We start from the raw sequence: 25,387 nt of genomic DNA on the forward strand, positions 1-25,387 counted from the left end.
CTTTTATTTTTTTATTTTTTTTTTTAATGATTATGTTTGAAAAAATCTGCGATGCACTGAAGCCGCGATAAACGAACCGCGAAATAGCGAGGGATCACTGTGTGTGTGTGTGTATACACACACACACACACACACACACACACACACACACACACACACACACACACGGTACATGCATACATACACAATACTCTGATTAGAAATTAACTTCCTTCTAGAGCTCCACCTGACAGGGGCTATTCAGGCAACGACAAATGAGGAGAACAAAAGGGAATGAGGAGAACAAAAGGGAAAATAGTAAAATAGTAAAAAAAACAAAAAAAAAACACACACTTGGCCTCCATCAGAACCTCAACATAAGACAAATAAAAATATGTCTGCTTCGGAAAAATATGGTCTCCCTGTTCACCTTGAAAGGAAATGGCTACCACATCTAAAAGTTGTCAGCATACATGAGTGGATTATAAAGCACTGAACTCAAATATATAACATAGCCCATCATGTAAATAAAAGGAGGATAAGGCAAGGGTTGTGCAGCTGCATTGATGCGAGTGTGTCGAGAAAGGTCAGCCTGGAGATAACTAGGCACTCCTATCGTCTCCTCTGATCAGCACGGCACCTGCTCGTGCAACAAAAGTCTAGAACTCACAGCCAATCAGCATGGCCGTTGCCATGGTAGCCACAGTGCTTGCCGCATCGTTCAGGTTCAGCATGTGTCCCGACATCTGGTTAAGCTCGTCCACTGCATACTTAAACATGAAGGGCACTGTCACATTGGTGATCTGGGAAGGCAGAGAGGAAGGAGAGGTGAAGAGTCTCAATAAGCCCATCACAGTACAAACAAACAAACAAATAAATAAAACTAATAATAATAATAATAATAATAATTTGGTCGTCGAAGTAGTATTTTATTTATTTATTTACAACAATAAACCCCTTGAGATGTATCATTTCATTTCCAATGAGTTCCCGTCATCTGTGACAAACATCAGAGTAAATGCCAAACAGAACAAAAAGCAAGACAAGGGGCACCACAGTACCGTCACGAAATACTAATCATGTGCAGTAGATTTTTTTTTTTCTTCCAATGATTCAATCGATTGGGAGACTTTTTGAGCAGAATAATGCTGCTGGAAGGTAGAGCTCAACTTCCCAAGGATGATAATTCGACTCAATTGACAGAATTTTGATTGCCCGATTCATCAATTATTGTGCCGTTTCCTATAACAGGCTCCACGGAGGAGGTTTTAAATGCTGTTTCGACACACTGGAACCAGGTTTTTTTTTCCCCCTAACATGCACATGGAGTCTTTACACACAGTCTGTGAATGCCTGCGAATGCTCCCTCACCATCTCTGCTGGTGCTTCTGTGCTCGCTGGTATTTCCGGCTAATGGAACTGAATTGGGTATTAGGGCTAATTAAAAGCATAGGGACAGCTGTGTGAGTCAACCTGAGCACTTTGTGACACATTAGGGCAGCCGGAGAACAATGAAGAACACAGCATTTTCCTTTCTGCCTTGTTTCTTGGGTTTTCTCTCATACAATACTGCATAATATAATTGAATATCAGTAAAGAAAATAAACTATGAGCATTTACCCATAAATAGACACATTTAGCCACATAGCCTACATGTAAATCAGGGATGTGCTGGGAACAAAATTCGGCCCAGGAATAGTCGTCGAGGAAGTCGTCACTTGCCGAAAAATAATCGGTGATGGGGGTCATGGTTGGGGGCGTCAACGGGCCTCCAGTCACGTGCCAAAAAATAATAGACGACAAGGAGTTGGGGTGGTAGTGATTATTTTTGCCTGCCGTGACGCCCAGGACTAGCCCGGAAATACACCGGCCGGTTGGGAAAAATGAACATATTTTTCAGAAATTTTCCGATGGCCAAGAAAAAGAAAAAAATGCATGCCACTAGCGACCATGACCAGAACCGATTATCGCAAGGCTTATAAACACTCCCTCATCGAATTTCTAACTCATTATGAGGTTGCAAAATGTAGGTACTGCGTTGAACCATGTCAATCTGTACCTGCAGATAATGTCATCACAGCGAGATGTTGAGGTCAATTTATTATAATTCTGCAGATTGAAAAATGTCTTCCACACAGATGATGCTTCCATTTAAAGTAGACCAACAGAAAAAAATTAGGGCCACCTTCAGCAAAGCAGGAAATCAATAAAAAGCTTGGATGATTTTGCCCGGGGGTGAGGTGCTCAGAGGATGAGCCTATTTGGCAGCTATCAATTTGTGTTTTACGAGGTGCACATTCAGGTGTATGTATACAATGCTCTGACAATAGGTATCATGTTTCATTTTGACTTGCACAGGTGCTTTACACCCACAGCTACTTTCAGATTTTATGGGGAGGATATATAGTTATAGTTATAGTTTCAGTACATTTCAACAGCAATGCAGATATTTGTGGTCATTGTAGGTCATCTCAACATGAACAAAATTAGAGAAGCAACAGTGATGGGATCACTACAACATAATGAACAAATTATGGTGAAGATGCTTTCAGAAAAAAAATCTGACATCAAAAATCTATTGCATAGTCTGGTAGTTGTATGGCAATTTGCACAAGTGACAATAAATCCAAACGAAACCACAAAATTGTCAAAGTAGCAATGACTGCCACCTTTGAATCACATTTAACACGTTTCCACACAAAATATTTCTCAGAAAATAACATGGCAATGACAAAAATAAAACCATACCTTTCATGTTTGCATTTTAGTGCACACACAAATAGTGCAGGTGCTCTCTGCAAGGATGCGGGTGTGTCAGGTCGAGCTTTAGCTGCAGGGTTGAATTTTTAACTGTGAAGCTTTTATGCAGCTTTTACTGTAACAATGCCCTGTGGTAGGAGAGTTTAGAGCTCAGCAGCACTATTCAACTTTCACCAGTGCAGTGTTTTATATCAAGAAATTGTTTAGTCTGATCACAACATTTCACCCGACATAAATATTGCAAGTTAAGTCTAGTCAAGGAGGTGGATGACCTTGGGAGTGTCGAAATAAATGAGGGACATAGCAGATACAGGAAAGAGTGTGATACGTGCAATATATGAACTGTGAAGACTGGAGTTATTTCAGCTACCACAAAGCCAAAGAGAGTTGCCAACATACTGTAGCTCCTGCAGAGCCAAGGACTTCATCCAGTAAATTCATTTTATGTTCACTAAGATTCACATTTTACAATGAACAAAGCACAAGGCCAAAACGAGTAGCATGAATAAAGAGAGCTGTGACCCAAAGGCAGGGACGTGGTTGTATGTTCGCTGTTAGACGAAAAAGAAATAAAATGGAAAACAAAAGCAGAGAAACTGTCAGAAAATGGAAGACTTCCATTCGTATGAAACAAAACAAATCCAAACAGAAAGAGAAAGACTAAGCCAATAACAAGCTCCAGGATGATTGAGACGGTCTGAAGTTAACCGAGCGCACTTTCACAATAGGAAGATGCCAGGGTAAAATAAACGATGGGCAAGACGTGTAAAGTCATTTTAATTCATTTAAAGAAAAGAAAGAGAGGAAGAAAAGATTTTAAATGGAAAAAAATCAACAACTGGCCTCAGGAGCTGTGTCAACTAATGAAAGCAAGTTTTTTGATCCACTAGCAGCAAACAGTTTGTCAGACGACCCGAAACACAGAATCGAAAACACCGAAAACTGTAAGGAAGTGGAGTACCAAGGCTGCTCTGCTGGATGTTGAGTCCCGGCTGCGCACAACAGATCAAGTGGTTATGGCAGAGCAAGCTTGGGGCTGTTCCCAACACCTCGACACAGGGTGTGCAGATAGGCAGATTCATGGGGGTGGGGGGTGCAGCTGAGGACGGAAGATCAAGCAGAGTGGCTTGCTTGAGGCAAGATGTGGACAAGGTGTGAACAACCAACGGACCGAAAGAAAAGGCCCCTGGACGGACCGCCACACTGCATCACCTGCCGAATTCAGGCAGTATATGATAGCTTGCCTTGCCCCGCGATCCTCTTCACCATGGGAGAAGCGGAGACCCCTAACTGGTCGCTGTGCTCAGCAAGGGGAATCTTGGAGCACATCCCGAGCTACTGCCCAAAAGCTCTCAGTAAGGGGCGGGGTGCTGAATCCAATTGCATAAGCCATCAGACCGCATATCGGTATCTGCAGCCGGGAGCGAAACACCACCGGTGCAAGAGCTTTTGTCAAGGTTTGAGTGCAGCCAAGGCCAGGACACAAGACTGCAGCAGCAGGGATGCTGTCAACAGCCCGGCACTGCCAACTCTTTGTAGTCCTGGAGAAACAGCAACGATTCCCACAGCACATCATAAGCTCCACCTTGAGGCCAGATACACTTTGCATCTGTGAGGCCACGAAGAACAACCTCATCATGGAGGTGTCGGCCCCATGCAAAGATGGCATGGGGGAGGCTCATAAAATTTTGATTTCAATGCATGTTTATATTGAAAACTAGAGTTGAATCATCATAAACAGATTGTTAGGAATCTTGAATAGGAACCAAGAAATTAGATTTGAGGTCCTGCCCTTAAAACATGAAGCTGACGTTAAGGGGGGTAACAAAAGCAACAAGTAAAACTACTGCATATGATAATATGATGTCGAGCATAGAAACGGAATCATCTTGGCTTGTACCTTGGCTGCGGCTAGCAGGCCCAGAGAGATGGCAACACGGGCCCGTAGGTCAGGTCTGTCCTTCGGCCACACGTAAGACAGCATGGCAGACAGGATTGTAGTTGTGTTCACCTCTTTCAGCTAAGGAGAACAAGACAATTCTCTCATTTTGTTTGAAAACAAACTGCTTCCTCTTCATACAACATAATTTTGTTTTAACTCAAATTGGCAAGTCTTAAACCACTTCTACGTTTCTTAAGTTTTATTACACGGTGGTTAACGTTTCCTTTTACGCATGAGATGGTTAAAAATGCTAACTCCTACATACATTGGCTATTTTAGACTCTTTCAAATGGAATCTAAAATGTCTACGGGGTCCCTGGGGGTTCTGAAAGAATCATCAAGGAGAGCTGAAGATTCAGCCTGACACTACAAGTCCCTTGAGACACCTGGGCTGTCATCCCATTTGATAGTGGGGCACCCACACTGTTGCCACCATGTCTATTTACTAACACACAGCGCACACCTGCCACAGGGACTCTCTGCGGGCCAAAGCTGATGCACTAATTCCTCTAATCCATTCAATATGGAGGCTCCGCGTTACAGCCAGGCTTTAGGGCGGCAAATTACGCGACCTTGTTCTCAACATCTGCCTTTCATCAAATTCAGTCAAGTAATATGTGACATTACAAAGAGGGCGTTAACCTTTACTGCAATTGCAAAGGTTTCTGTGACACAAATGGAGCTCGGGTAATGTCAGTTCGGTGTTTTTAACTGCAGAAGTACATTTAGTGTGTTGAAATAAAAATACCATCAATGGTTTGGCAGTATGACGACACGATTATAAAAGAGACACTCGAATTAACAAATCTGATTTAAATATAAGCGGCCCGGTGATCCAGTGGTTAGCGCGTTGACCTCCCAGTGCAGAGGTCGTGGGTTCGATTCCAGCCCCGGGCTTCCTGTGTGGAGTTTGCATGTTCTCCCCGGGCCTGCGTGGGTTTTCTCCGGGTACTCCGGTTTCCTCCCAAATTCCACAAAATATGCATGGCAGGCTGATTGAACACTCTAAATTGTCCCGAGGTGTGAGTGTGAGCGCAGAGGGTTGTTGGTCTATGTGCGCCCTGCGATTGGCTGGCAACCGGTTCAGGGTGTCCCCCGCCTACTACCCGAAGACATCTGGGATAGTCTCCAGCACGCCCCGCGACCCTTGTGAGGATAAAGCGGATCAGAAAATGGATGGATGGATGTTTTAAATATATATCTGTTCTCATAAAGTGGCGCCTTGAGATACGAGTAACTGCTTTACAATTTTTTTTAAACACACAAGCAATCATTCAGCCAATTTATTGCTTTGACTTGCGTGTGCAAACTCAATTCATCTTACTTCACAACAAGCAGCAGTTTAGCAGACAGTGAAAAATTCATCAAAAAGAAGCTTCAAGCTGTTTACGCCCACTGTCAAAGTAAACAAATAGAATTACTCGACATGTATTTAAAGCAAATAGCTGCCTTCAGAAAGACCCAGCTTGATGTCTACATACGGTTGAACACGCAGTTGACATGCTAATGATTAGCATTGACAGTTTTAGAATCCTGTAAGGTGAACTTCCGAAAAAGGGCGATTCATCACTCACGAGTAGAACTACTTGCAAATATTTCTTGACCCTGACAAACAACTATGGGCTAAAAAATACCTCATAGTGTTTGTGCCAATCTGTACATTTTTGTGATATTTCATGAAAACATTTATTTAATTATTTTTCTCAATTCTCAACATTTTAGTGGAGACATCTACCTGTATAACTTGGGCACTACCGTGTACGTTATATGAAAATTTGTGTTTTATGTTAGCGCAGCCGTAAAAGAGTTTAAGACATGCCATGTGTCCCGTCAGTCCTACTGTGAATTGCTTGCAGAAACATTGAAACGCAAAAGCTCTCACCACGTTTTTGGGGTCTGCACTGAGACCTCCTCCAGCATTCCCGTGCCAGCATGTTCGTTTATCTGTCACCTGCAAATGCTGTGAGAGGTTTGCCATTAAGGTGTCCATGAATCTCATATATTCACAGCACTTTAATCTAGAAGTACTTCTCATGTCTACTTACGTTTGCTGCCTCCAAAATGCGTCTACTGCTTTCAGTTGTATTTGTTTTCCAACTTCTTGTTCGCAAGTGCGGCAGGGTACTCAGCTGAAACACAAGATGTAAAAGCACTGATCAGAATCTTGTATAACACCTCTCGACTGTGTGGGCTCAATTTATTTCATTCTGTTGACAGTTTACTGTAAGCCTTGTCACTAATCAATATTGTCTTCAAATTTGAATATGCAAAAAGTACATAAGGTAGTTTATTTGATCTATATTTTTTGTCTTCAAAATGTCAAAATTCACAATGCATTCACTGCATCCAGATGTATTTGTTTTTATATTAACATATTTTTGACAATATTGTGATGAGAACCATTTTGGTCACCATATTCTTGATGAAGTTTTCATACGATTCATGAACCAATTGTGTTTACTGAGCCCTCTAGATGGCACTCTCTGTTCAAATTAGGGCTGAATGTTTGGACACTATTTACATATATATTGTCAGTAGAAATTATCTTAATCAAATCTCATCAATAGAGGGGTTTGGCCTTTTCTGTATCGCCCACAATCCATTGCCGGCGGACATATTGAAAGGCTAGCCCCACTAACAAAACGTCATTTGCCATTTCGTTATGAAACATGTGTCATTGTTGGTTGTAACAGTTGGGGGGCAAGGGTGGAAAACTTTTATTTGGACTTCCAAAAATAATTACAAAACGCCTATCCAAAAGAAAAGCGATCCATCACCGGGAACTAAGCTGTGGCTATGGTTGCAAGCCACAAACATTGCCGTCGGTTCTCCCACTCAGGAGAGAGCTTCACATAAACGCAGACGTGCTGTTGTTTCCTGTGTCTTTGTTAATAGTTACCATACATGAGGATAAGTATACAACAGCCTGGACTGCTCCCTCCGTGTTGGAAACGTGTAGAAAGTTTATAATTTACCGTAACATCGTTGCTAATTTTGTTAGCATGTCTGCCTTTTTCTGCATGACAGCATTGAGCTAGCGGATATGCCAGTTTTGCATGACAACCAAAACTGTCACCTAGGTAAGAGTTTTATCCTTCACCAAAAAGACCATTGTCTGATAAAAAAGAAAACTTTAACATATTTCAATTAATAAGAAGACAAATGTCCTAGCGCTACCCATCACCATGTTTTTCTCCAATTGAAAATCCTACTTCACAGTTTTTCACCTTTCGCAGGGGGTTCTGGTCCCCTTGAACTGTGAAAATCAAGGGATTACTGTGCTTATTTTTGTGTCAGCAAACCAATCTTGCTGTTGAAAGTTTATAAGTATCGAAATCTCCAATTAAACATAATACCTGTATATTGTCTGCTTGTCTGAAGTCTTCAAGTACTTGTCCATCGCTCCAGCCAAAGTTTACTAAAAACCTCTCATCGCAAAAACTAATCTAGATATTCACACATAACGTACCGGCGTTTGCAATGAAAAGGCGAAGCAGCCTACAGCTATGGTCAAACGCATGAGATTGTGGGATATGTTACTTTAGGGGTGTTCACATGGCAACATTTGCTCCGGTGTTACGCTGGTGCTGCCCCAGTAGAGCGTTCACACGTGCAAAGTTACACTGGTGTAGCCCCTGAAAACAGCTTACTCTGGAGCAAATTTAACCCACCTCAGGGAGGTGGTTTAAAAATGGTACGTGTGAACGCTACAGGGTTAAAAATTTGCTCCGGAGCAAATGCTCGTTTGCGGCAGGGGGAGTAGACTTGCTACGCATGAGAAGAGTTGATTACGTACGGCTAGAATGCGTTGCTTTCACAACCCCCCCATAGAATTGATTTTGTTATTTCCTCTCTTGATTTTCTGTTTGGCGCATTATATGTTTGCTTTTCTGAGTGTCATTGAAGTCATCGTTGATTTACATTTTCGGGGGCGGTCATTGAACACCTCTCGAGCAGAAGGCACGGAGAGCGAGAAGGAGAAGGACGTGCCTGTACAGTAGTTGCTTGAGTTGTATATGTTTTAAAAAGAACCAACACGACAGCTCTTTGTTTTCTATCGTTTTGCTCCGCTGCAGAAACTGCCGTGTGAACCCAAATGGGGCTGCACCGGCGTTGCGCCGGTGCTAACACGCTCAGCGGCTTTGTACGTGTGAACACTCCACAAAATTTGCTCCAGTGTAAGATATATCGCAACAAAATACATTGGTGCAGCACCGGAGCAAATGTGTGCCGTGTGAACACCCCTTATTTTTAGGAACAAAGGTCAACCCCATTTATACAAGTTTGTTTTTTAAAACACAAAATGAAAATCATGCACAAGCAAACTGAAAAGTAACTTGCTGTGACGACCCCTGATGGGATAAGCATGAAGTCACACCAACAACAACCCTGTTTAAACAGGTAATTGCAAAATATTGTTGTTCAGTTTATGCATAATTTTTCAACATCCTGCCACGGGGATCTCAAGTGGCTCAAGTATCAAGCATCATTTCGAAACTTAGTGTCATACCAAAACTGAAACCGACCGCAATCAACTTTCACTTTTGAAATGTCGGACTCTTTTTATATCTTGTACTTTTCATTCCTCCGACCGTGGAGCAACGCTGTTCACTGACAATGACATCAGCAGAAAATAAATGTCAATGCACCCATCACCGGGTGGGACAAACACGCTTATCTAACATTTACTGACTTCTCTGGGACTCTCAAACACGTGATGCAAGACTGTTGCCAAGTCGACATGATTTCCCTAACTCAAGAAACAAACAGTATTGCACGACCTGTGACCATTCCGTTCTCACATAAAAATCACGTCAAACATTGTGTTGCAGCTCTCCATGGTGTAGCGCGAGATACAACTTGTGAACGAACATCTTGGCACTGGAGATTGAAGTTAGCACCAAGCTAGCGGACATGAAACAAACTCACGTGGGATTTGCGTGACATCAGTCGCATAACAGCCATACGACATTCCGAAAATTAGACCTTGTGAGTTTGGTTCACGTGTAACAACGGAAGACATTTGTAAACTTGTGCCCAGATCTGTCCTTGTGTGGTAACTGTCAACCCCATAAGCACCGTGCCCTCTGTAACTCCTCTTAAACTCCTCTCAACTTACCAGGTAAGGACTTTGGCGCGTGTACTTCGTCCCATTCTCGCTTTGACTTCTATTCCAAGCGTGATACGAGCTAGTTTTTCGAAGAATATTTGCCAGTTTTTGCCTGTGCAACTGTAAGCCGCATTTCAGCGACACCAACAGTGGCGCCATGTTGCAAGTGTGAGAGAAGGCGGGACGTAGGCGCGCCGGCTACGCCATTTCCGTTTAGGTCATCGTCTGTCACTAGTGTCAAAGCTAGCAAGCGGGCGCTATTGCCACACACTGCTATTATAACCTTAAAATAGGACTAATTAGACTTTTTAAACGACGTGGGTTAGAGTTTAAACGGTCTTGACCGTGACGATTATACTGTCGCCGGATGCGACAGCTGGATTAATTTGGGAATTTCTCTTCTCGAAAACTCGAGTCGCGGCTCAAGGTAAAACACGTTGTCTGGCCGCTTTGCTCTTTGTTGAACGGCTAATTTCGACCAACTTTGATTCTTTTGCCAGAGAACCAGTGTCCCTCTCACTCAGGATGCCATGCCACAATCAGCAAATGAGCACTGTAAACACCGGCCAGGACCACCCAATGAAGCAAGTGCGCTTTGCCACTAACAGCAGCGGCAATGTGACCGCTGTGTTGGCCACTCATGATGCAGGTGATGCCAGTAGCAGACAGCCCGTAAACCAGGACTCACTTGGACCCCAACTCAAACTGCTTCCCCTCAATGACCAGATACGAGAATTACAGACTATTATTAGAGACAAGTGAGTCAATACTTTTGTTATTATTCTATCAATCCCACATTGTCCACCGCCAATTTTTTAAAGAATCATTGTTCAGCCTGACATACACGACATAATCTAAATCCAATTGGGCCCTTGTGATATTCGGCAGCAAATTAAAAAAAAACAAAAAAACAAAATGTATTTTTCTCTCTCTTGTATAGAAATGACCATTAAAGGATGGTACAAAACTACTGAACAAGAAACAAACATTAAGTGCAAGAACTAATTTTGTACATTTTTTTTCACAAAAAAACAACATTTCAATATTATTGAGGTGCTATTTCCTGCATATCGTTCCAAATCCCACCCAAAATTATTCGGCCTACTCGTGTTGTAGTATAGGGGATGGTATAGTACTGTATAGGGGATTATACGACCCAGTGTAAATGCAACTAAGACATGCCTGCCATCTAATGGTAATTGATGATATTACAACTAATGCCTGACCCCAGAAATAATGGGCAGTTTTTTTTCTCTTTTTGAAACCTTTATTCGACTCTTTCAAATATATAAATACATTTGAATCATAAATTACACCACAAGCATTGTATATCGATACAAGAACACTTTTTCAGAACACAGTTTTTCAGACGGCTACATTTTCCTGTAATTATGTTTTATTATCAAAGGTGGTAAGCATGAAAACTGAAGAACATTTGCTTCTTATTTTCAAACTGCTACCTTATTTTTTACCCAGTATTTATTTTGTTTTTAATACCATATGATAAGCATGAAAAGGATGTACAGCGGTAAAATACAGCCTGTTCATTGGTGGTTCTGGTGATTGTGATGGTGTGGAGAGGATACTGATGGAGAAGAGTGGAGAGGATACTGATGGAGAAGAGAGTGGTCTGCCAATCCTGACTTTGGCGTTTACTACTGTGCTTAACATTGCTGGGTCCATTGCTTCAGGTCTCTTTGGACCAATAATTGATCAATCAAGGGGCCACTCAGAGTGTGGTCGCGGCCCACAGCCTGCCTGTCGCCCATCTCTGTTCAAATAGTATAACAAGGCATTTCAGTTATGTAGTATCGCAGTCTGAACACAAAGGAGGAATATTGAAAACGAATGCATGCAGCCGCCGCCATCACCAACCGAATGTCGATCATCATTGTTTTTGCAGAGCGTAATTTAAAGTTACGTTGAAGTCTTGCCATCCATGTCCTTAAAGTGTCTAGAAACTATTAAGCTGTACATGTCATGAAATGTTTTTTATAGGACAGTGGTAACATTTTTAATGAGGGATTTCAAACAGTCCAGAGAAATGTGTGTGTGAAACACCACATCTACACAAGTTATAGCAGTCTTTGAGGAATCTTGAAACAGTGAAGCGTAAAACATCATATGTTTGGTATGCGTGATGATTATCAAACAAAGGTCAGGGGGTGCCTTTGGGCCAGCAAAAAAACAAAACAAAAAAAAACAGTGCCTACAATACAGCAAATAAAAATACACTTCCCAAGTATAAATAGTCCATTTATTAGTGTCAGACAGAAAATTAATAGATAGTGCTGTAGTTTAAAATTTGACGTCGACAACATTTAGGAGGATATTATTGGTTAAGCCGGACGGAACATGCATGGAAAATGAACAGTATGTCAGGGTTACTGTGTCACCTTCTGTGCTAAAGTAATTACCAGGATTTGTCAAATATACCTGGAAACAGCCACATTAAAAAAAAAATTATTTCTATCATTTGTTATCATCCCTTTGACAATAAAATATTAGGAAAACTGTTCTCTGGTGTATCCTAGCATCAATATACCATCCCAAAAGCCTCTTTGATGTTTGTCACCTCAGGTCCAAAAGTAGCAGTTTCTCTTATCAGGTGCCATTTCAGTCTTTTTGAAGTTCTATCTATCATAAGCAGTTGTGAGATGGTTTGGAGGTTTATAACAGTTACTGGGCCTGAGGTCTTATTGGCTTTTAGGAATTACATGGCAAATCGGAACCAATACTCTTGTGGGCCGTATCCAGCAAGGTTTCCAACCCTCAATGGACCTGTCCAGACAGCTTCAAAATACTGTAACATTTACATCTTGTGACAGTGTGTAAAAAGGCATTGTTGATTTTTCAATGTTCATTATTTCAAAAACCCACGGTAAAATTTCTATCACATCAACGTAAATGTATTTATATAATTGTAGATGAAGTAACTTCTAAGTTTAATACATAGGGTGCGCCACCTCAATAGGAGACTGCCATGTTTCGATGGCATCTTTCTGCCACAGATACTTGGAGACAAATTAAGCGAACAGAGTCCCTCAACATCATGACTATAGCACGTACAACAAATGCAATTTGTCACCTGAGGGAATACTAGAAGTTGTTTGTGATAACATTTTGCTTGCAACCGCGATGACGAAATTGGTGGTAGGTTTGCGAAGTGTGGTCCCTCTGAGGCACCGTAGTATGCATGCTTCAAAGTGCACCGCACTTCGAGCTTAGGTCGTTGCATTCCATTAAATTTCGATTAGAGGAAACTAAATCCTACACACTGTATCTTAAAAAAAAAAAAAAAAAAAACAAGAATTGTTGAGTAATTCCAGGCACTATTGCTCCCGATATTGGCATATGTATAATATATGTATGATTGACCATCCTTTTATGCGTGTGATAAATTGCACTCCTTTTAATTCAGTCGGTTAGAAAATGTACAGACCCAATTTAACGAATCCACTCCACCAATTAAATTTGAATTTCTACATTGACTTTCCCATAACATCTGAATATTAATGTACGCTGAAATGTCTGTAGCACTAATTAATTACTACAAGTCACTGTATATTGAGAGGGAAAATCTAGTTTGGACATTTGTTTTCCTGTGTTTGTAGGACTACCAGCAGAGGGGATTTTGTGTTTTGTGCCGACCGACTGGTAGGATCATACAGTACCATGATACCAACCGTGTGTGTATGCGTTTTCCATATTTAATTGACTTATGTTGTTGTTCAACAGATTAGACTTGTAGTGGAAGAAGGCCTAAATCAACTGCCTTACTCCGAGTGTACTGTGACTACACCAACAGGTGAGAATCAGAATGAGAAAAGCTGCCGCATCCATCCCATTTTAACTGAGGACCTGACTTGGTTTGTTCCACACTGCTGCAGAACATTCATAACTAACGTGTCTCATATCGGGTCTTCAGGATATAAATATGAAGGAGTCAAGTTTGAGAGAGGTAACTGCGGCGTCAGCATTATGAGGAGTGGTGAGTCAGACGACATCTGCAGTGCATAAAGAAAGTGAACAGACTCAACTACTGAACATACAACGACTCAACACACTATTCACCTCAATTGCAATCTGCAAGCAGTAGAAGTAACAGTGGGAAAAATACTTGGATTTCAGCAAAAATGTTCTGGGAGAAATAATCTTCCTCTGAAATCCAACACAATGTGGAGTTTGAAAGTCGTTTTTGAGACGCTAGCAAATCTAGTGAGTCCTCATGTCCACCTCAGTAAAGATCTTAAACCGCACCACTGAAAATTCATCGTCCCTCCTTCAATTAGGCATGTGAATCGACAATAATAGTGCAACTATCAATGGCATCTGATTCCCAGGAAAGAGGTCGAAAGCCAAGTAAGTATCAAAATAATGACATAGCCTCCTCAGTGCCATATTGGCCTGTTTTGAGCAATCACGTGACCGCGACGACGTAGCGTGTGCTGAAACATTCAAACATGGTGGCCGATAATTTTTGGCTTATTTCTTGGTCTATATGCCTATAAAAATGTCATATGGCATCATCAGGCATTACCATACTTTACATAAGGACACTCCTAACCATGTGAAGTTTTATATTCTACCTTCAGGAAAGAAAGAGAAACATTTACAATGACATTGGCCGGCACATGCTGCCGACCAGCTTCCAAAAGGTGCAGTCTAGTCATCAAAAGCTGAACATCGCTGAATCTCTGAAAAACTTAACCGAAATCTATGTGCACATCTCTACTCATGCCCACTTCACATTATACATTTGAAAATATAGATCAAGATTTATAAATCTTAGAATGATCGTTTCAGTGTTTTTTTTTTTTTTATCGTATCGATTTCGCTAAGTCGTTTCTGCTTCATAGGTGCTCCTAGAGCAAAATCATAAATGTCACCTAACGTTTGAAAAATTACGACCAAACCTCACCAAAATCTGTGTACACCTATACTCATGCGTACTTCATACTCTGAAAATGTTACAACAATCATCCAATTTTTAAATATTCGTTTTACTCTTAATATGTGCGCATTTGGCTTAAAAAATTAACGCAAACTGATAATTGCCTCTTATGCTTAAAAAAAATCACTTAAATGTACACAAACCGTAATTGATCACCACCAAAATTTATGTGCACATGTATATATGCATGCCAACTTCATATACCAAAAATATTCGAACAATTGCCGCCATATTTTTGATTTTATAGACGTCAATAAGCCGTTGTCTCTTCCTAGGCTGAAGACCTCATTCAAAACGAAAGGAATTCGTTGCCTTTTCACGGGCAAGAATTGAGTGTTTAAGTTATAGCAATACTTGGCACTGCGCAACTTATGTGATTATTGTAATACTTAAATCGGTCTAAACTGTTTTTCAGGGAATCGGATGCTGTTGATATTTGCACTATTGTTGTTTATACACCCGGCCTAATCAAATGATGGACAATGAATTTTTAGTGACCTGTTGTGTTGCGTGTGTCTTTGGCACAGGTGAGGCCATGGAGCAAGGTCTGCGGGACTGCTGCCGCTCCATTCGCATCGGCAAAATACTCATCCAAAGTGACGAGGAGACCCAGAAAGCCAAGGTCTACTATGCCAAGTTCCCACCCGATATTTACAGAAGAAAAGTGCTGCTCATGTACCCCATTCTCAGTGAGTCTGAACAGGCGCAAGCATATTGTTCTATGCTGGACTTCGATTTCCCAACACCAGCACATATATGAAACATGCATTTTCATGTATATGTTTTTTTTGAGAAGTCTCAGTCGCATCGACCTTTACCGGCCAAGTCTACATTTCCACATCATTCAGGCGCACTCACCCTGGTCTGATAATTATAGCTCTCACAAAGGAAATTATACACTGCCTCAGCAATGGCCACCAAGCTCCAGAACAGCATAATGGAGGCCAGACAAAAAAAAAAAAAAGTATTTTCCCTTTTGCATTTCCCTGCACATAAGGGGGGAAAAATCTCTTGACAGGTTGGAGGTTTACTTAAATGGCAGAATATTTAAAAGCATGTTAAGTGGCGGAGGTCACAACCGGGGACCTTTTTGAGATGATAACATAAGCAATTACACACCAGCAGACCTTTTCATATTTTTTTTTATGATTTAATAATCCAATTCATTCTAAAGATGTCAAGGCTGTTTTGGGAGTGTGACGTGTGTAATACACTTGATACGTTGTGTGTGTCGTCAGGTACTGGGAACACGGTGATTGAAGCAGTGAAGGTGCTGATCGAGCACGGGGTCCTGCCCAAACATATTATCCTCCTCAGCCTCTTCTCCACACCTCACGGTACATCAGCACAGCTGCATGATCTAATTTTCCATTTGCTTTTGTTTACCCAACAAATCAGTCTCCAATCTCCCCCTGCGTTTTTCCTCCTGATATTGCTGTTATTCGACTGGTAACTGCATTGCTGCGCGTGGCTGCAGCTGGTGATTTCCGATCCGCTTTATCCTCACAAGGGTCGCGGGGAGAGCTGGACCCTATCCCATCTGACTTTGGGCAGTAGGCGGGGGACACCGGTTGCCAGCCAATTGCAGGGCACACAGAGACAAACAACCATCCATGCTCACACTTAGGGACAATTTAGAGTGTTCAATGAGTCTGCCATGCATGTTTTTGGAATATGGGAGGAAACCGGAGTACCCAGAGAAAACCCACGCAGGCCCGGGGAGATCATGCAAACCCCACACAGGGAGGCCGGAGCCGGAATGGAACTGCGAGGCCGACGTGCTGACCACCGGGACATACATACATACAGCCTTGGATGCTGATATCTCTCTCTCTCTCTCTCTCTCTCTCTCTCTCTCTCTCTCTCTCTCTCTCACACACACACACACATATTCTGGATATAAAAGCAGAGAACTCAGTTTTCGAAGTTTCTCCATCGGGTTGGATCTCATTCGTTTCATCAAATTGCAAATGTTTTCGACAATACTTGTCTCAATGTCTCAGTACATCTTTGCAAAAGGTCAAGAACAGTAAGCCTACTATTTACACGGTCCGGATATTTCAATGGCTCTCTGCCACAGTGACAAAACACCTACTAAAGATAAAGCAAAAGGGCTGATGCATTTTGGCACCACGGATTATTTATATGAGAAATGAATTTAGTTTTGAATATAAATGTTTGGGAGTGATATGAGCCTTTGCAAGTGAGCTTTTGATGTTGTGCTGCCTTCTTTTGCCAAATGACCTTAAGAACGTTGACAAAGTAATTTCTGTTTCTAGAAAGGACCCAGACCATTGGCGAAAACATGGCAACTAAAGGACCAGATTCAAAGAAAATATTGCTTAAAATAAAGTGCTAGCCCCCTCTGCAGTCAATGGAATTAAAAGTCAGAGGCCACCATGAGGGGGCCAGTGAAATGTAAAAGCCCAAAAAGAGCGGTCTTGTCTTTCTTTGAACATTTTGCTTTAAACGTTGTCAGACAGTATCTGAAATCAAGTCCGCATTACTTTGAGAGTGAGAAAAAGAGAATTCCCCATTTCAATGGTGCTACCAAGTGAGAACGTGCTCATTCAGAGTTATGACACAATTTCAAATTGGACAATACAAAACTAGGGGGCGGTGCCAACCAGCATCCTGCCTAAATCGTGGTTCATTAATCATGAAAGTGAATGAAATGTCAAGATGTGTTCTTTGTTTTCTATTTTAGGGGCCAAATCTATAATCCAGGAATTTCCAGACATCACCATATTGGCAACAGAAGTTCACCCAGTGGCGCCAACACATTTTGGACAAAGGTACTTTGGCACCGATTAAATCCAGGACACAGGGAGCAACACGGGCTTGTAATTGTTTTAAGTATGTTTTTGTTGCTTGTTTTTAAAAAAAAAATCTCCTTGTGCCAAATACTCTTTCTGCTAAAATGAAACTATTTATTCTATTGATTTCTTTTTGCTATTTGTCATATGAATACAAACAATACTGAGCCGTATCAAGATCATTTTACTTTGCATGTTACAAGTGGTGATTTAATAAAGGATTTATATTTGTTATCAAAAGACCACCAAATGGAAAATAACGATATTTACTGACAAAGATAAATGACACAATCACACACAATAAGCCAAAGACCAGTTTCAACTGGACCACGAGCATTTGAAGATACTGTCTTGTGGCCGGTGAAAAAGATATTTTTTACTGTTAGAGATCCAGGTTTCTGATACATACAATATGTGTCACTGGCATATATATTTATAACATATATTTAATGTGTCACACAATGGAGCAAAATATGCAGACACTGCCCGCAGCAGCTATGTCTCGCTCGTTAATTTTAGCAATAAATAAACATCCCCATTTTCTGAAGGTTTTTACATGCACATACATTGTAAACATAAACAACATAGATGGAAAATTATCAATGACAGGGGAGTATTGTCAGATATGAGTGTTACTTGATTGGTACAACAAGTAGAATTATCCTGTAATGAAGTCATGTGATGGTGAAGTGAAAATGAAGTAAAAACACATCTAGTTGCATTTAGGCTTTGGGTCATTGTCAATAAACTGTCATCAGAAGTTGTGTTTTGTCTCAAAACATTCACATAATATATGTAAAAATCCTCAGGAACATGGATACAAAACAATACAAATCACATATTGGGAGACCTGCTCTCCATCCACTTTTGGATCACCTACTTAAGAACCTTTGTGCCCTCTTATAATAAAACACTTTTGCCAATTAAGGATTTTAAATCTCATGGACAAGACACATCTCTTCATTGCTGGAATGCAACTTCAATTCTGACCTTTTTTGTGCCTGTCATGCTTTTCTTTTTCTTTCCAAACAAGCACACAACAAAACAGCGTGCAAGGTGACTACTTTGAGAGGAAGCTATTTGTACAAATGCTTGTGGGAGGGTGGCACTAGACCAGATGATGACTGTCTGATCGGGGTTGAGGAATTGTTCCTTCATTGTAACAATGGGAATAGAATGTGGAACTGCCTCACTATAAGCACTTTTTAGCTGCACATTTATTCTTTTCAAATTAGTGCAGCTTACTTGAGTCACTGATCATCACTGAAGCCGAAACACTGGAGCACACTACCCAAGATACAGCTACTCAAATTTGCACTTGCTGCAAGGGTGACCAGCTGACTTTGGACGAAAGGCGAGACGAGATGTACACCCGGGACTGTTTGACAACCATTCACATTCAACGCACGAAGCTAACATCTATGCTTTTAGAATGTGGTTAGTAGTCTTGAGTACCTGAAGACAACCCATGTATGCACGTGGAAAACAAACTCCATGAATGCCAACGCTAATAGAACCTGCGAACTGTGAGGCAGACGTGCCAAACAACTGTACCGCCCTGAGGTGTGCCTTTGTTAATGAACTCACATCAGAGCCAGGTATCTGCTCATACAGACGCCACTAGCGTGAGGATAGGATTTTTTATGCGACAAAATACAGTAATATGATTATTATATGTATTTATGACACTTGGGGGATAATTTTTAGTCCGGTTTCTCTATTTTCTGACCAACCTTAACCAACATGCAAGGTCATGATTAAAAACTAGCAAATCATGTCATGGAGATTTGTTCCTGAATTATTGTATGCCATCTTGTAGTTAGTAGAGGGCCGCTGGATACATTCATTTGTAAAATGGATTCCCACAACATAAATACAGTATGCGTAAGATGGAGGTTAAATGCGGTGTGTGTTAAATGTGCTACAAAACTGAACTTCTACAGAGGGAATCCACCTCCAGAAGCATAAGTGAGCATGGGGTAACATTGAATGGTGCAAACGGAACAGACTGGAGCAACGCTTTTGCTAACGCCACACCTTCAAATGATCACAGGGAATTTTAGTTAATAGTTGTGCGGCAACAGGATGCACCCGAATGTCCATCCGCTTCTTCACGTTGTCTTTTAAAGAGGAAAAAAACATCCAAATGCAGTATGGTCCATGTCAGAGTTGTTGACGAACATCCACATTGAGAGTGCACGTTCCCTCCTCCTCCTCCTCCTCCTCTTTAAGCTCTGCACCAGTGTCCATTGTCTAGTCCTCCATCTCTATGGTAACAGAAGGGTCTTGATCCTCAACTGAAATTGGAGGGGGGAGAAAATATAAATGACCATTCCATTTTGAAGAGTTTACAAATTGTTGAAGTGATGGAGCCGACGGCCACCAGAGGGCAGTATTGGGTAAAGTACTGCACATCATGTCCAAAGATACAGTATTTCAGTCAGGTTCCCACTCAGAAGCCATTACATTGCAATGCCACTGAAACGTCACATGACCGTGGCCTCTATAGTCATTTGGACATTGTCTGTATTCATTCTAATGTTGGAAGGGAAGGCGGAGTGGTTTGGAAACCTTGATGACACCAGAGAATGATCATAATGCTCCGGAGGAAATAACATCGCCACTGAGTGTACAATGAGGTCATGTTTGGAAACAGCAGCTGTCTCCATTCATTTTAGATGTCTCCGGCTGCTCTCTGTTGTGAGATGTGTTGACAGAGGTTTATTGAAAGGTCAAATTGTTTTGAAGTGTCACGTTGAGGAAAACACATTGTGAAATGAGGAAGTACTGTACAGGAACCCTGGTTTTCCAGTTTTACCAGTGGACAGACAATCTTAACAGGCGATGGGAGGTTAAATCAGAAGCAAATCATCCTTAAGATACCAGCAACATATTTCATTTCAATGGGCTGATGTTAAATTAGAACTACTTTTTCGGCTATCTGGTGTCTGTTTGAGACTTTGGTTAATGTGAACTGTTTACGAACTCAACCACATAACGCTCTAACTTTAACTCAGTGGTGCCCCATGTAAATGGCATTGGTCAGTTCAGAGGTCACGGACAAAACAATGTGGTGTGTTGTTTGCTTTGACGAGACAAGAGGATCTGCTGATAACGTGGGTCCATCAGCAAAGATGTGGTCATGTGATGCATTCCAGACCACATTCAATTGAGATTTAGGTTCAGCAATTCTCTACACGTGTCGACAGCATTTTTTGTTAATTTTATTTTTCCATCTTAAAATGGGGATACACATTATGAGAAGCTGGATTTTGTTGGTTCGATGTGAAAACTCAACACAAAAGCCAAACAATTGAAAATGACTTCAAATGTTTATCCAATGTTAAACAGCTATACAATTCATTATGTATGTAATGATCTACGAGGATTTGCATACAGCTCTGAAAAAGAATGAGTACAAAAACAACATTAGACCTTTTTTTTGTAGTATTTTGATGACTTTGGAATGTCTTTTGAATCAGATTAACTTTAAATCCTTCAATTGTACAGTACTAAAATAGAAGCAAGCAAGGTATTCTCCCTTGAAGTAGAGTCCAGACGATATCTTCAGTGTTATGGTAGCCAGCTTTCAAACTTGAAAGCCTTTTTATGGTCACTTAAAATCACATTTAAGATGCCCGACCATTGCCAAATAAATAAATGGCCAATGGCCATTCACCTGATTATGGGTGATTTAATATAAATCAGTCATTGCAAAGTGAACTGCGTGAGCCTTTATCATATTCTGAGACTCATCACATATGTTGTACCGTATCACTTGCTTCCAAGCCAAAAAAAGATGCAGTGTCAGTCAAAGAAGACAAAGATGAAAAAAATGGTAATATGTTGAAAAGCAGGGCTTGCTTCCGTTTAGTTGGATAGAACTGGCGCGGTACGTACTTCCCTTCCATATATTTTTACCACAAGCTTTGCTATTACATCTACAGGTAAATATGAAATGATTGGCCAAGGCTTTTTGGCAATTCTTAAGGAAAATAAAATTTTGACGAAACAAATTTAAGACAAACTTTTTGTTCTTCATTTTCTTTTGCCATTAGGACTGGAAACTAAATGACTTCTTCAAATTATAAGAGGTATTTTGTTGACAATGAACATCTGCTGCTAGAATTGAACTCATTCAATTCCCATGATCTATAAATACGTCTTGAAAACCCGTTACAGCTCGCTACCCATGACGTATTTATATGTCATTAACTTTTTTTTGTGGCATTGAAACAGGTGGGATTGAGGAGTTTGCTCCAGTAAAAATGGGTGGGATTGAATGAGTTAAGAAAGCCCCCAATATTCAAGACACTCACCCCAACTTCCTTCTTCAGACGCGTCATCTGACTCCTCCCACATCTCCTTGTTTGCCAGTAAGGGGTTCTGACACTCACTTCGATTCTTTACAGGAAAGTAGTGTCCATTACCTTGACTGAAAAGAAAATGGCACAAAAAGACAAATTACAACAGGCCATCACGCCATAATGTCAAGATCAAATTAACCTTGTGAAAACAGGGATGAACCAGAGTCTTCTGTCTTTTCCGAATACTTGCTGCAGATTTTTGCGTATTCCAACATTGAAACCATGTTTGTCTGGCCCGTTGACAAAAACTGGAGCTGAAAAGGCCTCTGAGAAAGGTGAAATGGAGTCAAAATACGTATGCCACACACATGCTTGCCAATTTTTTAATTAATTTTGTGACATACCTAAAGTGGATCTGTTTTTCGCCACCAACCAACAGTGGTAACTGAAGAGGAACATGAGACTGACAAAAAACATGAGTGCCACAAACATGAGAAAAAGGACATGGAACTTTGCCGGCCCATTTGGCAAATCCCCCTGGGAGAGAATGTTACAGGAGAATAAATGGTGGTGTCAAACATCCTGCTCGTTACACCTTAGAAGAACACTTACCACCCAGAATTTAATGAAATACTGAAAGACTGTGGCTGCGATGTATATGCAGTACAGCATTGAATAGTAGAGGAAAAGCAGGAAAAACTTGTAGTTTGAAAAGCCAACACAGTTGTTCACCCTAAAGGAAAATCAAGATTAGAATGTCAAGAAGACACTAAAATGTTGAATAAAGGGAATGGATAAGAAAAAAAGCTTACCAAGGACAGTGGTGGTCCATTTTCAAAACACACCTAAAATAAAAAAATGTTCTAAATCATTTAAAATTCTTCAGGCACTTATTTTGGTTAAATAGACAAAACCCCCAGTCAATCATCATGTGTTTAAAAAAAAAAAAAGCGTCCACTAAAATAACAATACACTTTTAACACTTACGCAACAGCTTGTATGATGGTGAAAATGGATGTATTTTTATACTCCCAAATGTAACCCACTCAAAATGTATTCAGTCGCCTGGAAAGTTTTTAAAAAAATAAATAAATAAAAGACAGTAATTTCCCTAATTAACATGAAATTGTTTGAATGCAGCATGTCATCCAAACAGAACGCTCAATAGTCTTAAGGTCCCATGCACAAAATGGAAGAAGAGGAATTTGGTTTGACGTACTCCCAAATGGGAATTCACCCCAATCTGCATTATGCATCGTAGACCAGTGTTTCCCAAGCTTTATTGAGCCATGGCACCTATTTATGTGAGAAAAATCTCAGGGCACACCACTAAACGCTTTGTTACAGCTGCAGCTGTTGTGAAAGCGCTATATAAATTACGATGTACTGTATTGTATAAACAAAAATACTGAAAAGCATGATCTCCTCTCATTTTACTTACAAACTGACAGTGTAATCTGGGCCTGTTTATTTGAACATTAAGGTGATATACTTGTATTCCGTTTCATGAATGGCAACAAGTGGGTACACAGGTTTATTGTACTGTCTACTATCTACAATATTTGTTAAAGTAAATACATTAAAAAAATAAATAAACCTTTCTGGACAAATTAATTCGTATGACATAGTTTCCCACAGCACTCCTGATCATCTCTCAAGGCACACTCTAGATTGGCACTTATTGGGGAGCAAAGCGTGACTTACATTTCACAGACCGAGCAGTGGTGACAGCGGTCAGGCTTCAGCACCTGGCAGCGGTCGCAGAACCTGATACCTAGACACAGGAAGAGGAAGGCCAGTTCAGTGCAGGACATTTGAGCTGAGCGTGCCATTCGCTTAACTACCTGCTCAGCCATCAGCACTAATGAAAGTCTGCACTTTGCATTGCGTTGCTAATACCATTTGTTTTTGGAACACCTCCAGCATTCCCGAAGACTGACTGTTGTCGCTAATCCACCTGCCTGTGAGGTATAGCATCTCATTAAAGTATAAGTGAAAGTTTACCTCCAGACTGAGCTCGAGTGTAGATGGGTAGCTTCCTGGCAATCTCAACCAGGATTTGTTTCTGTGCATCCGGCCTCTCCTCCATCTCGTACCTTTGCTTGTCTGAGTAAGAGAGCTGAAACTAGAAAAACAAACACATCAAATTAGTATGAAGTTGAAATAGTACATTTGGAGATCTACAGTTACATGTGATTTTGAGGATACCTTCTTGCATGGGGATGCAGCAGGGGTGAAGATGGACTTCCAGTAGGTCCAGGAAAACATCCCAAAGGAAACATGGAATACAAGTAAATAAGCCACTGCAGAGACAAACAACAAGATGTTCACATTCATATCCTGAACATTGTTTTCTACATTTTAGAACCTCGATCAAGGACTCACCCTTTTCCAATGTGTTTGACAGGGTGACTGCAGAAACAAGAGTAAAGTATACTTAGCGAAATTAGCACATTTAAACATGCGCCCAGTTCGTACACAAAAGGGCCATTGACTGGCTAGCAACACTGGCCGGAATGACAAGATAAAGCAATAAGCCTAACAATAGGCACTCCATTAATAGACTGGCATCTCGGTGAAACCAAAATGACCTTTACGCTTTATATTGATTATTAAAAAGCTAAAACCCAAAACACTTCCGCATAGTTTGCTAGTTCCTGCTCTGGTATTTGAATCTGTCAATTGAGCTGTGCGGCAAACTGCGGTACATGTCTACGGTTTGGGATGGGGGAAATGATAAGTAAAACGACCACGTTTCCGATACTCACAGAGACATAGCTGAAAGACGTAAGCGTAATACGACCACAGCATCACGGAGGCTATAATAAGCACAGGTATCCACGAGAAAACCCTTTGACAGCATCTCAAACCTCTGGAGAGCGCCATACTCAATCGAAACGCGGCTCTCCTCTGTGCTCGATTCAGCTTCCTGCCTGACTGGGCGTCTGCAGCAGCGTGAACAGAGATCAATTCAGCACACTTTGTCGCCGATTTTAAAAAAATACCAAAAAGAGGTTCTCGTCTTGTGAGCGACCTGGAAAAAGAAAACATGCATGCTACTGTTACGCTGTATATATTTTTCGAATTTATAGAGTAACACAGGTCTGAATATGATATAAAATTATATCAAGGTTAATTATAAAAATATTACCAGGTTTTACCAGCGTAGTCGTTTTTACTGTAACACTTACTCATATCGCCAATAGATTATGACACCAACAAATTTAACTCGAAATCCACAAATATTCAGTAAGCCTGCGCTACAAGCGTGTTTTGTACAGGTACAATAGTCTAACATGCAGTCACTCAGCCACATACCTAAATAACCACTTGACAAGGGGATATATTCTACCAGTTATCAATTGGCGTGATCATTTACAATAAACAACTCAGTGCCCCCCCCCCACACACACACTATATGCCAGAGAAAGGTCAGCTTACCACCACGTTTTGAAAGTCACCAATAGAGGACGCTAAGAGACTGTTTTTAAACTAAAGCCGTGTTCGAGTTGGTTAGTT

At 40.9% G+C, this 25,387-nt stretch overlaps 3 protein-coding genes across 3 annotated transcripts in view; 1 reads left to right on the forward strand and 2 right to left on the reverse strand.

Annotated features, from left to right (window-relative positions):
• abcb7 (ATP-binding cassette, sub-family B (MDR/TAP), member 7) overlaps window positions 1-9,982 on the reverse strand; it is a 24,106-nt gene extending 14,124 nt beyond the window's left edge. Inside the window, exons 1-5 of the mRNA XM_019869708.1 lie at window positions 9,801-9,982; window positions 6,727-6,810; window positions 6,564-6,641; window positions 4,640-4,759; window positions 650-782 (exon numbers count right to left, since the gene is read on the reverse strand). Of these exons, the coding sequence (XP_019725267.1) occupies window positions 650-782; window positions 4,640-4,759; window positions 6,564-6,641; window positions 6,727-6,810; window positions 9,801-9,950 (565 nt within the window). The 5' untranslated portion in view covers window positions 9,951-9,982. The remainder of the gene's footprint in view (window positions 1-649; window positions 783-4,639; window positions 4,760-6,563; window positions 6,642-6,726; window positions 6,811-9,800) is intronic.
• A 44-nt stretch (window positions 9,983-10,026) lies between these two features.
• Window positions 10,027-17,683, forward strand: uprt (uracil phosphoribosyltransferase (FUR1) homolog (S. cerevisiae)). Its single transcript, XM_019869751.1, has 8 exons — window positions 10,027-10,218; window positions 10,292-10,549; window positions 13,406-13,448; window positions 13,530-13,599; window positions 13,720-13,782; window positions 15,273-15,434; window positions 15,984-16,082; window positions 17,453-17,683. The coding sequence occupies exons 2-8, from the start codon at window positions 10,317-10,319 to the stop codon at window positions 17,557-17,559; spliced, it is 777 nt and encodes a 258-aa protein (XP_019725310.1). The 5' UTR covers window positions 10,027-10,218; window positions 10,292-10,316; the 3' UTR covers window positions 17,560-17,683.
• Window positions 17,684-18,135: 452 nt separating this feature from the next.
• zdhhc15b (zDHHC palmitoyltransferase 15b) lies at window positions 18,136-24,797 on the reverse strand. Its single transcript, XM_019869745.1, has 11 exons — window positions 24,637-24,797; window positions 24,254-24,280; window positions 24,077-24,171; window positions 23,873-23,993; window positions 23,573-23,642; window positions 22,681-22,713; window positions 22,481-22,601; window positions 22,273-22,405; window positions 22,068-22,194; window positions 21,881-21,996; window positions 18,136-19,858 (listed from the first exon to the last, which is right to left on the reverse strand). The coding sequence occupies exons 1-11, from the start codon at window positions 24,752-24,754 to the stop codon at window positions 19,815-19,817; spliced, it is 1,005 nt and encodes a 334-aa protein (XP_019725304.1). The 5' UTR covers window positions 24,755-24,797; the 3' UTR covers window positions 18,136-19,814.
• Between the last annotated feature and the right edge of the window lie 590 nt (window positions 24,798-25,387).

Source organism: Hippocampus comes, unplaced genomic scaffold (assembly GCF_001891065.2).
Source record: "Hippocampus comes isolate QL1 unplaced genomic scaffold, H_comes_QL1_v1.1 scaffold9, whole genome shotgun sequence".
Lineage (NCBI taxonomy): Eukaryota > Metazoa > Chordata > Actinopteri > Syngnathiformes > Syngnathidae > Hippocampus > Hippocampus comes.

Bases quoted from the DNA above. Each gene is read 5' to 3' on its own strand.
- uprt (XM_019869751.1), top strand. From the start codon at position 10,317: ATGCCATGCCACAATCAGCAAATGAGCACTGTAAACACCGGCCAGGAC. The intron at 13,449-13,529 runs GTAGGATCATAC...GTTGTTCAACAG, and splicing joins TGTTTTGTGCCGACCGACTG to ATTAGACTTGTAGTGGAAGA. The intron at 13,600-13,719 runs GTGAGAATCAGA...TCGGGTCTTCAG, and splicing joins TACTGTGACTACACCAACAG to GATATAAATATGAAGGAGTC.
- zdhhc15b (XM_019869745.1), bottom strand. From the start codon at position 24,754: ATGGCGCTCTCCAGAGGTTTGAGATGCTGTCAAAGGGTTTTCTCGTGG. The intron at 22,602-22,680 runs GTAAGCTTTTTT...ATTTTCCTTTAG, and splicing joins ATGGACCACCACTGTCCTTG to GGTGAACAACTGTGTTGGCT. The intron at 22,195-22,272 runs GTATGTCACAAA...CACCTTTCTCAG, and splicing joins GAAAAACAGATCCACTTTAG to AGGCCTTTTCAGCTCCAGTT.